A 12,088-nucleotide genomic window follows, 5' to 3' on the forward strand; every position below is an offset into this window, starting at 1 on the left:
CTCCACGTGACAGCTAAGCCAGTGTGAGATTGAGGTGTGAAGGAGCCTTGAAGCTGTAAATCATTAGAGTTGCTTTGTTTGAGAATTTACAGCCAACATCATGGGTGATCGATTAACCCAGCTGCAAGATGCTGTAGACCAGGTGCGTCCAGTTTACACCTCATAAAATTCTTCCGCTAATAAATTCTACAGCTGGCCACACAGTTCGTCGCATGCCTTCACTATGTCAACAAGCGACATGACCTTGAAACACTTGGTCCTAATGACAAGGTCCGCGAAGTGAAAGATGCTCCAAAAGAAGGCATGTCCGAATTCATGATCCATTCGAAGGGAAACATGCTAACTTCCCTCAGTTGATTCACTTCCTCCAGATGAGTTTCGAGCTGGTATGGTAGAGTTGTCGCAGGATCTCATTGTCAAAGAGCAACAAATCGAGGTCCTCATCTCATCTCTCCCCGGCTTAGACAACAGTGAGATGGATCAGGAGAGGTACATTAAAGAGCTGGAGGAGGATTTGAAGATTGCTGAAGCCCAACGCCAAGAAGCAATCAAGGAGAAAGATCAGATTTTGTCTGAGCTTGACAGTGTTATCCGCAGCATACGACGACCATAATTACGGGTTCGGTCTGTTTTTGACAAGTTTATTGATGCGCAGCGTGGAGTTCAGGGTACGAATAACCAAATGAAAGGCTGGCAGCCCATGCAAAGGAGCATTTTATTATTTTTTGTTGAAACCCCATAATACAAAGGTATCTCAGCCGAGTGAGCGCCTTGAACGCCACCGTCTAAAAACTCTATCATATGCCATACAATCCCCTCTATTTCGTAACCAACCTCAAATGTCATAAACTATGCCTTGCTTGAAGTAGATTTGAAGAACTGCGGGTAGACATTCCGTAGCTCTCGCAGATGCTGGATTTGGTATTGCGAAGCAGGGGTTTTGGGAGCTGGCACTCCCTCCTCAACGAGATGGGCTGCTGTCCAACCAAACTTTTTGGCTTCTGTGCAGTTCAGGGCAGAATCATCTAGAAGGGGTTAGATGGAGGTATGTGTAACAGCGTGGGGGAACTTACCGACAAAGTAACAATCCTCCACACGGTCGACGCCTGCTTCGCGCATCGCCTTCTCGTACATGCGGGGGTCCGGCTTGCAGAGTAACGGTTGTTCCGCATAGTTGCAGTATGTGAGACCATCGAAGATATCCTCGATGCCCAAGAGGCGAACAACCTTCTTCCCGTGGTTCACGTAAGCGTTGGTGAAAAGCCACACAGTAACCTTGGACTTGTCGATGTCCTCCAGGAGCTCGCGTAGCTCAGGGTTGGGCTTGATGATTTCTTCGAGGGGTAAAGCATCGTCCACTTTGGCGTTGTAATCCAGGGGATCGATTTGGTGATGGCGCACCAACCCCTCAATAGCGAGGCCATAGTTGGTGTAATACTCTTTGTGCAGTTTCACAGCTTCATCCCAAGGGATCTCCAGGTGCTTGGAGAAGTACTCATCAATGAGTTTAGCCATTATGTCATGGACTTTTGTGCCTTCATTCACTGTTAGTTTCAAGTAGTCATAAACACTGATTTCAGGGTAAGCTTACTCCGTGGATAGAGACAGTTGTCAATATCGCTGCATAAAAAGTTAGCTCAAAGCCTATGAGAAGTATATTTCAAAAAAGACTAACAAGAATAGGACCGGCTTCCCCGGGTTCATGTCCTGAGTGCTGCCCATGGTGAATTTGGTATGAGTCTGAATATTGAGGCTGGGGTTGTTGTTGGTGGTAAAGTAAGGATAGCGAGGTGTGAGATTTGAGTTGAGCAATAAGGAGGAGGCAACTAAAGGTTTTGAGAAGCGCTTCAATGATGATATTGCGTTAACACGTGGTCGTAATTGGTACATTGAATGGCTATGAGGAGGAGAGAAACGGTTTAAATAGAATTTTATATGGAAGGGCGATCTGGGCCAAAAACGCAAGGCTAGTAAGCAATCAATCGCTTCCTTGGATCAACTCTGCAGTATCCGGAGGATATCGTCGGTATCCGTCCGTCGATGCGCTACGTTTCTCCCAATGACTCTTGCGGTGTGGCTGAATAATGAGCAAAGTTCAGCGCGGATCGTCTTCCGGTCTCCGATCGCGGGACTGTCATTCTGTCACTAGTTGCTTTTGGTAACATAAGAGTTGTTGTTAAGCAAACATTCGAGGAATTTCATGGAAGACAACCCCTTTGTTTGATTGAATCTCCATTTAAAAACACGTGTGAATAGGTCATAAGACTCGAGCTCCTGGATCATCATGGTATGAGAAGCTCCATGGGCTTAAAGGAGGCTGTCGAGCCACGAGTAATACTATAGTGTTTACATGATCCATGCTTACCTACAGAGAGTTCATCCTGAGCCTCATGGTTCGGGAACTAAATGATAGGACAAGACGATAAATATAGGGGCTTTAGACTAGTCGAACTTACTGAAGGCAAGGATTGGATTTGTATGACTACAAGTGTCGTGTTCTCGATATTGAGGCTCAAGGGACAGGTCGTGTAAGAGCTATGACACTAACACATGACATTCAACCCAATACCGCACAAGCCAATGTTGTAATGGATTCAACGAAGCAATTCCAATATTAGTTAGTTGTAGAGAGAATACAAAAGATATTTCACTCATCAAAAATTCATTTAGTCTTATATGAGTTACTTCAACAGTCAACATATGGGTAATTCTCGAAGACGCTGTAATGAAAGAATTCTGCCGCTTACACCGCTTAAATTGTTTGCCTTTCGCGTCCACCCGAGTCGAGGCGCCTGTGGCTCTAAAAACCACTCCATTAATTGCACAGACCTCCAACATCAAAGCTTCCATTTCTTGAACAACAGCCGAAACAGCGCATTTACATTTTGATCAGTAGTAGCTCTTTGGTCCGCGTCATATCGCGTCAAGAGTGGCGTTGTCCGTCGGGTTCAGTACCCAACACTTTCGTTGAGCTAGCTTGCTTGGAGTTGGTCTTATTGCTTGCTTGCTCCCTTTTTTTCCAACTTAATCTGGTGTCGCCTGGTGACGCGACGTGTACATTTCACTCGCCGCCATCATGGCACAAGATATTGTCGCTCAGGGGCATCTTGCTAGTAGGAATCAGCTTGCTGGTCTTGCTGAGAAGGAGCGTCATCAGATCGAGCAGTATGAGAAGATTGTACGCTTCTCTACAACTGTTCTCTCCGGTAAACATCCGACTATCAAGGTCCCTTCTAACTTTATCCCTCCCACACAAACTTCCATCCATCCGATAGATATTTCCACCCAAGATGGAACGCCGAGTCATCAGACAGACGCTCATGGGCAAACCATCGCGAACGAAAAGCAAGCAGATGTGTCTGCTACCACCAACAACAGCAGCAAGCCATATGGGTCAGGATCTACTGAGATCAACCCCATCTTCCTAGAGAAATCTGAGGATCTGGTCAAAGCAGAGTTGAAGTTGCAGAGACAGAGGCTGGAACGTGCTCTGAGAGACGAAGTTGATCAGAGACGAGTAACTGCTAAGAGCGTGGCGCAAGGGGAGCCTGTCGTTGAATTCGATCTTAACGAGGTCTTGACGAAAGCCTTGACGCTTGTGGAAAGCAATGCTGGTCCCGATACTACTGCTACCGCTGCTGCTGCTGATGCTACTAACATTGACAACGCAAGTGATTCCTTCGATGACAACACTTTCTATTCGTCGCAGCACAACACTCCATCCTCCGTTTTGACTTCCAGAGTCCGTAACGAGTCCCAAGAGGCACAAGTACCCGTCGCGGAGTCGCAACCAAAGATAAATAGCCATACCGCTCCTATTCCGCGACAACCTCCGATTGGTTTTGAGCAAGTCCCTCCGGGGCCGTACGCACCGAGCCACACTAGACCCCAAGAAGCCTACGCAAATCCAGACCCTTTCGTCGGTTCGGTGAGCGTTAACAGCACTTCACGACCTGTCCAGGTCCCTGGCCTTGCTACTTATAATGCAGACAAGACAGCACCTAGGCAGGATAGAAGTGCCAGGCAAAGTCCCAGTAATGGGGAGAGTGATAGGCGTAGAGTTGATTACGGATCAGCCTCTCGACAGCCTCCCCGTGAACACTATATTGACAGCCGTCCCCCTTCTCCTCTGATCAAAGCACATGAGAGATCGCATCAGAATGCGCAGACTTCGCCATTAATAAATACTAGGCCACGACCTCGGGCTGCCGAAGCGACGTCGACTTCTTCCACCGGTACTCCCGCTCAAGTTGCTGCTCTCAGGAATGAGCCAGTCGCTGTCACTAGTCCTGAGAGCTCGCCTCAAGGCGGTGCATCGGATAGGCGGAAAGCAAAGAAGAAAAAGAGAAAGGCTGACAGGCAAGCGCCCGAGACTGAACCAACGCCTTATATCAAGGCTGAACCTAGATCTCCCTCCCCTATGAATGCCCCTTCCTATATTCGTCCCAATAAACGTCAAAGGTACGCTCAGCAACAACCAGATGAACCTGTGTACGAGGAAGTTCGTTACGACCCTCACCCGGGCCTCTATCCGCCAGAATCTGTGCCTGTGCATAATCGTCAAGAGCGAGATGATCGAGTGCCGATAGGCTATGACACAGTAGGCTTTTCATCACAACGTGCAGCGAGCACCACTGTTCCTGGAACTGCTGTCTATAGGAGAGAATATGCCGATGATCGATACGTTTCCGGTGGACCGTATCCTATTGAACAGGCCCCACATGTTCCCCCTCCTCACCAAAGGCTGTCGATGGGGGGAACAGCAAGCTCCCAAGTTCGACCTAACAACGGTTATCCGCGCCCATCGTGGCCTTATGCTGGAGCACATGAAGCATCACCTACAGGCTTAAGACCAGAAGGCGATGTGTTCATGGCACCGCAAAGACCGCCGCCAACTCGAATTATCGTAGATGCTTATGGACGTGAGTATATTGAGCCACCACGCTCGACGATCATCCGGCACTCCGCAGCTCCTCCCGCTCGATCCGGCGAGCCCGAGATCTTTTATGAACGAACTCCGGTTCGGAGGCCCCAGGCGATGGAGACGTACGAAGAAGGAGGGGCAGTCTACAGGCGACGTTCGCCATCGTATATGCCTAGGCGGATCGTCACACAACCTGAGTACGTTTCGCAGGATTACAGGGACCATAGACCGCGTGAGCATTCAACACGGCCAATAGGTCCCTCAGGGGAATTCGTTGAGGTGATGGCACCTCCAGAACGAAGACGTATGGAAGACGGGACGAGAGATTATATTGCAAGGCCGACCAGCGTACGACCAGCAGAGCCTGTTCGGTATGAGGTCGCCCGGGACTACGGCCGAGTGCAGAGCGTGCGACCCGAGCCACCCGTACGTCAATATGCCACAAGCGTCCACCCGGAGAGCCGCCGTGAGGCTGTACAGCCTTACGCGCGGGAATACGGTGGCATTGCTGCAGAACCAGGCGTTGTGAGACAGGAGTACAGCACGCGGCCGGTGGAGCGGTACTACAATCAACCAATGAGAGGTGGGGAGGAGATTGCTTTCATTGAGAGACCGCGAGGGGCAACGCAAGAGATTGTTTACGCAGATGATGCGAGGAGGGAGGTTTATCGTTAAGCTAGGTCAAACCAAACGGGTGTTAAAATAGAAGCGAATATAGTTGATATCAGACGGGAATACTAATATAGTTGAATGACGTATGAAGACCGTTCTTCTATCTAAGAAGTTGAACAACAACGTTTATCTCTTGAACTACTATATTTGGACTCAATGCATGGGAATTATAACATTGAAAGGCCATGGTTCAGAGAAGCGGTCGAGCACTCGTCTATTCTCTGCAATAATAACCCCCAATTGGCTAAACATTGGTTTGCGTTTCTATGTTGACAATGAAAGTTCATCACGGCCTGCCAGGATCCGCCTGAGCACAACAGAACATAGTTCAGCATGGTGAACCCCACCAGAAGGGTTGTTTTGAAGAGAACAGTAAGTGCTCCCAGACGTGTGAGATAAATTCTATGCGATATAAGCGCCGATTGTGACAAAATACGGCTGGTCATATGATAGACCGCTTGATCAATGAACAGGACTATATGATATGGTTCGAAGGAATGAGGTGATAGGCAGGGGTCGTATAGATGTGACCATAGGCTTGTCCCAGGGGTTCATCAAACACCATGAAGATGCTGCTCCAAGTGGTATTTTTCATGCTGTCGTGGCAGTCTCTCAAGACTCTGCAGAGTTCACGGACATTTGTGAGGTCGATTCCCAATTCCTGACCAGTCGGAATCTGCAAGGACCCTGAAGGGTCAGTGCAAAGGTCACGAGCCTAAGGTACGAATATGAATGTTTGAGACATGGCTGGTGAGTCTGACTATCAGCTCTCACATGTCCTGTCGAGTCAGTTCACAAAATAAAAAATATTGGGCTTCGCTAATCAACTGCTACTCAAAGAGGACATTCAGCTAGCCTTAATGCTGGACCATTTGCGGATGTGGTTAGTTAAGTCACAGAACGTGTAGGTTACTGATAGCATGGCTATAAGCTTCAAGATTGACGGGTGAAAAGAGTGGCGTGGCTCGTGATGACCATGCATTCGATGTAAGCCTCTGGAATTCGAGGGGGCCAAGTCAGTGAAGCAATCAACAAACGGTGCCAGGACACGCATATGCGCGTCTGCCCAGCGATCCAGAATTGTTGCGCCACATACAAACGGACCCCAAGAATGCCAGCTCCCTTGATAAATGCAGGAGTTCGCGATGTTGCAGTACAGAAGTCGAGACTGTAGATCCTTGTGTCTTTTGGTCTGTGTGCACATTGCCATTCTGCATTCTGCAGTGCCGGCCAAATAAGGTCCCTGAAAGTCTGATATATTCAATGACGAGTTGCTAGTGGCTGAGCCGGTGCCGGACTCTTGGTGAGAGGCCGGCTTGCATGGGTCACCCCCTCGAATCAGCTCCCTTGTTCGTCCTGGGACAAGTCACACAGACACCAGACGAGGACCTTGTCTTGTGTGGGGACGCCGTGTGATCGAAGCTTGGTCTAACATTATTAGCAACGAAGCGAAACACAGCTGATGATGGATGCGATGTGTGGTGTGTTTTGGTGTTTTCTCTGGTTACAATTTGTTGTGCTTATGCGGTGGACTTACTTGACCAAATGATCGTCTTGGATCTGGATACTATGATGCAAAAACATGGGTTTTAGCTGCCCTTGACAGTAAACAGACTTGAGTGGTTGGTCATTGGCGGAGGTGACCCATCCTCGTGCAGCTGTTGCCCTGTACCCAGGCTCTCTTCGTGTTAGTGTTCGAGACAACGGTACTTAAGACATCTTGTGGATTTGGTGATGTGTCGAGTATCCATACTTCAGGTCTTGACTGAGTTTCGCTCCATGGACGACCCGGAGGCTTTGCTATGCTTTGCCGAAGCCCTTGAACATCCCACTAAAGTGTTTGGAACGCAGCCGGTTCAGCGTAGCGTTCCGCGGGAGGAGACTGCGTAAACCTGTTGGAGTGACCACGATGATACTACTGTGGTCTGCAGGAGGAGGCTCCAAGCCTGGGCTGATGGTCTCCACTACCCAGAAAACATCCATGCCCTAAGACGTTGTTATTCGAAGGCGATCGAACCAAGGAGCTGAGGGTTGGCAATGGCTGAGTTTTGTGTTGGTTCAGCGTATCGTCATTGTGAAGAATGAGCTATATGATGCTTTGAGTTATGCTTCGAGTTATACTTCTCATCGTTGTGGTTCGCAACTCTGACGATCTGCGCAATTGAAACTTCTCATGGTTCCAGGGCAGTCAGGGATTGTCGATGATTTAGTGGTTCAGTGTTCGCTGTGGCTGTTCTTATCAAAACCCTCGACCATGATTAGAGTGACCACCCTTTCCGAGGGGTTTTCGACGCAAAACCTTGTACCATGCGTGGGCTGTTTGATATGCAGTTGTATTAAGCCTTCTCTTATTTGAGTCCTTGTTTCATTTCAATTCTGATGTTTCGCGTTGTCATCTCTTCTGTTGTATCGTGAAAATTGAGTTCAGATTCCCATCTCAGACAGAGACAGAGACAGGCCTTCGGGTTTAGTCCCAGCGTGCTAGGGCCCTCTTTTAAATCTCCCCCCAGTTACTTCCCTGGCAAGTTACGGTAGGCGGACCAGGGCACTAAGCAGCTGTACCTGCCACCTGGCTCATCACCCACTCTCGTGTCTTGTACTCGAGCAGGTACGGACGGTAGGTATGGTACAGAGGGTAGGTACGTCCACTCTTTGCTGACTTGACTGACTGGACTGGACTTGGCCTGACGTTCCTCGCTTTTTACGCCTGGCTCCGCTAACTATACCTTATCCTCTGCCCTTCCACTTCCCTCACTTCACCTCACCTCACCTCAGTCAACCTCCACTCAACCTACCTAACCTAACCTCTCTCTCCCTCCCTCGTCAGACGTGGAAAGAGCTCTCAAATACCACATCTCTCTTTCTTTCCCCTTCCCCTACCCTTACCCCCTTCCCCCCCATCCTCACAGCCCTTTCTTGACCTCAGCTTCTTCGATACCCATACAGTTTTCGCTTTCTCTTGATCAATCTCGCATCATCTTTGTATTCTCTTCTCTTTGGCTCTTCTCCACCCCCGGCGTCCTCTTCCGTTCAGCCTCCTCCACCTTGGCCGACCGTCGCCGCCCGCCCACGATTCGGACGACGACGACGATACCAACGACGCAACTTTCTCGATCCTCATCATGAATAAGTTGGCAAATATGCGTCACTGGTCGGAAAGAATGGCTCCCAATTTCGTAATGGGCCGTCCTAATATGCCCATGAATGCCCTCAACCATCCCAAGAACGCCGCTCAACCCGGTCAGCCCATGGCTTCCCCTCAAGCCGCCGATGCCACCATTCTCTACTCTTTCAATATCCCATTCGCTTCCGATCTTGCGGGCCCCGATACTGAGGACATTCTTCACGCAACCACTGACGCTGTCCTGCGATGGACACACCCCGAGGACGCGCCGGACGACGTCCAGATTCACGAGCTGCCTATCCATGTTCAGAACCTGAACAACCTCCACAGGATGTGCCAGGAGATTACCAACGGGCCGCTTCCTGTTGAGGCATATGTCCTGTCAACAATGCTCAAGGGCGGAAAAGGCCAACAGGTTGCTACTGTTTGTCTCTCGGGCTCTCCAGAGCTGGTCCACAAGAGCCGAGAGACTATTTTGAATGATACCCCAATTTCTCTTGTATGTTCCTATTCATATACCCTTGGGCTTTCCCGGGACAAGTCGAGGCTCTTCTCTAACCTTTTCACAGCGCTGCACCACCATTGATATCGATGGTCAACTCGTCTGCGACCTCAATGCCGGAGTGCTCAAGAAGCCTGTCACTGATACCCTCGATTACATCTCCACCTTCTGTGGCGTAGATATCTTCCTTCTTGGCCCCAAGCTGACCCCTGTTGTGGACGGTATGACTGGTGATGCTGAATTACGCATGGATCAGCGCTGGAGAGTTGCAATCTACGGTGATATACTATCATCCGAGCACGCCAAGGCTCGTGTTCTGATCCACATCGATACTCTGGTACTGTTTCCTGCTTAATCATACTTATGTGCCATTCTAACACTTACGCAGCTCGGCCGAATTGTCGATGGTACCAAACTTGAGGCTTCCCTCCACCAGCTTGTCTGTGGCCGACATCGCAAGAATATCAAGCTCATTGAGTCTTCCACTGGAACTGCCATCTACTTCCCACCCCCGTTCTCGGCAATGTACCGCTACTGTCCTCCTAAAGCGACTCGCCGTGACCCCAACGATATTTTTATCACTGGCGAAACGCCCCAAGCTATTAAATTAGCAAAACAGAAACTGCACGAAACTGTCCAGCGCATCAGGTTGTACGTTAAGGACGTCACAATTCCTGCTGCCAAGATCGACAGTATTCTGCTTGGTCGTCTAGATAAGGTCCGGAAGATTCTCGAGGCCAACGGCACCTTCATCATGTTCCCTCCCCTGGCTACTCAGCGTAACATGGTCCGAGTTCAAGGAAGCGAAGGTCTTCACGTTGAGCGAACTGTGCGAGAGATCATGTCCTTGGTAAGTAACGTCTGATTTCGAATAGACGCCTCGCTAACTTAAGCACAGGCTGGTCAATTCTACAGTGCGGGATGGTTCATTCAGCCGGCTGATGCCAGGCAATTCCCTCACCCCAACGACATCAAGAGTTTGCTTGTTGATATCTGCGCCAACTCCGATGCCGACCTTTCCTTCGATAAGCTGAGTTTCACCATCACTGGCTCTGATGACGCTGTCAAGACAGCTCTTCAAGTCATTTCGGAGATGAAGTTCATTTCTCAATCTCAGTACCAGATCCGCGTCAAGATTGAGCTTGCCAACGAGCACAAGGAATTCGTCAGTGGCAAAAAGAATGGCAAAATCAACAAGATAATGGGACAGAGCAATGTGCAGATCATTTTCGATGGTTTCAACGAGTACAACTTCAACATCGATGTCATGGCAGCAACTTATGAGTCCATGAAGCAGGGCCTCACTCTTGTGGAGCAAGAAATGCCTGCATCTATTTCGTTCCATGTGCCGGATCAGTACCACAAACGCATCATCGGTATTGGTGGTCAGCACATCCAGCGCATCATGAAGAAGCACTCAGTCTTTGTCAAGTTCTCCAATGCTATGGATAGAGGTCAGAATCGCCGTTGCTGCACTATCAGGTATAAGCTTACTAACCTTGATACAGGCGGAATGGGTCGAGAAGACGACGATATCAAAGTCGATAATGTCATCTGCCGCACACCAGCTCGAAACGCCCAGAATCTGGACGCTGTCAAGAACGAGATCTTGGAGATGGTCGATCGTGCCGTAAGTGTCACTTAATGCCACCGCTCGCTCAATGCTAACAGAATCGATAGGATTCTGAGTACACATCTCAGATTGTCAGCGTTGACCGCCTCTATCATCGCCAGCTTATCGCTAGACTTCCCGAGATCGATGACCTGGAGCAGAAGTACAACTGCAAGATCAACTTTCCCAGCACTGAGCAAGCCAGTGATGAAGTTACTGTTAACGGTCCACAGTGGCAGGTTCCTCACTGTGTCGATGAGTTTCTCGGCATGGTCCCAGATAAGCATGAGCTTGTTCTCGCCAGAACTCCTGAGCTGGTCAAATTCCTCGAGTCTCCTGAATTCGCTCATGACCTCGTGCCCAAGCTGAAAGCCCAGCATGAGGTTGAACTCAGCGTCAGGCAGAACCCCGACGAGCTCACCGAGAGCGGCGAGCCTACGGTCACTCTTCTTTGGGGGTTTACCCGCAACAACGCCGGTGGTCTCCGTGATGCTATGGACTTCATTCAGTCTCAATTCGCAACTTCCGGAGCTGAGATCAATGTCGTGAAGGGCGCTCTTCCCCGCCCCAAGTCCGACTCGTTTGAAGATTCTCTGCAGTACTTCGACTCTAAGCTTTTACAGCACGCTCCTGCACCTGTCGCCACTGATTCTCCTATCAAGACTGGCTTTGGCGATGAAGTCGCTCGCGAGCGAAGCAGTATTCTGGACCGTCTCCGAAAGCCTGGCAGTATGACGTCAATTTCATCTTTCTTGGACCGTAGAAAGAACAGCTCTCATTCTGGCAACAGTAACTTTTTCAAGGGTTCAAGCAACGTCTCTAAATCTTCGCTCATTTCGATCGAATCGACCCGCAGCTTCAATGCCGACCGAAACCCCTGGAACGACAGCGGCGTCAATCTCCCCGACGACGACAATCCTTGGGCTCCTCGAACCTTCGGCACTCATATGGACAACAAATTGTCTATTCCTCAACCTGGCGATGTCACACCTCGCCACAGCACCCGCGCGTCTGGCGACAGCGGGCGCCCTTCCACTTCTCATTCTATGAATTCAGGATACCCCGCCCCTATTGGGCCTTTCCGTTAGATTCCCCCGTGTTAGAACCTCTACATGCAAATACCCCGGCTGGATATACCCTGGCGTAAAAATACCCTGGAACGTCGACTTGTGCATCGGTCGGTTAACGTCTTGCCATGTTTGTTTTACCTGATTTGCGTTTGAGTGCTTTCTTGTTTTTTATATTATGTTAGTT

At 49.5% G+C, this 12,088-nt stretch overlaps 4 protein-coding genes; 3 read left to right on the top strand and 1 right to left on the bottom strand.

Moving 5' to 3' along the window:
* Positions 1–100: 100 nt before the first annotated feature.
* On the top strand, positions 101–613 carry FFUJ_04969 (related to RNA polymerase II holoenzyme/mediator subunit; the record flags this gene model as incomplete). XM_023571681.1 is given in 3 exon segments in its annotated part: positions 101–142; positions 193–352; positions 354–613. Coding segments are annotated over 3 exon segments (462 nt in total).
* Positions 614–849: 236 nt separating this feature from the next.
* Positions 850–1,722, bottom strand: FFUJ_04968 (probable pyrimidine 5`-nucleotidase; the record flags this gene model as incomplete). XM_023571682.1 has 4 exons in its annotated part: positions 850–1,025; positions 1,074–1,535; positions 1,592–1,620; positions 1,676–1,722. 4 exons carry the CDS (start codon positions 1,720–1,722, stop codon positions 850–852), a joined length of 714 nt encoding a protein of 237 aa, XP_023425946.1.
* Positions 1,723–3,076: 1,354 nt separating this feature from the next.
* Positions 3,077–5,599, top strand: FFUJ_04967 (uncharacterized protein; the record flags this gene model as incomplete). Its single annotated transcript, XM_023571683.1, has 1 exon — positions 3,077–5,599. One exon carries the CDS (start codon positions 3,077–3,079, stop codon positions 5,597–5,599), a length of 2,523 nt encoding a protein of 840 aa, XP_023425947.1.
* Positions 5,600–8,757: 3,158 nt separating this feature from the next.
* On the top strand, positions 8,758–11,922 carry FFUJ_04966 (related to KH domain protein; the record flags this gene model as incomplete). XM_023571684.1 has 7 exons in its annotated part: positions 8,758–9,219; positions 9,290–9,559; positions 9,611–9,743; positions 9,837–10,072; positions 10,121–10,676; positions 10,731–10,852; positions 10,903–11,922. 7 exons carry the CDS (start codon positions 8,758–8,760, stop codon positions 11,920–11,922), a joined length of 2,799 nt encoding a protein of 932 aa, XP_023425948.1.
* Between the last annotated feature and the right edge of the window lie 166 nt (positions 11,923–12,088).

Source organism: Fusarium fujikuroi, chromosome FFUJ_chr02 (assembly GCF_900079805.1).
Source record: "Fusarium fujikuroi IMI 58289 draft genome, chromosome FFUJ_chr02".
Classification (NCBI taxonomy): domain Eukaryota; kingdom Fungi; phylum Ascomycota; class Sordariomycetes; order Hypocreales; family Nectriaceae; genus Fusarium; species Fusarium fujikuroi.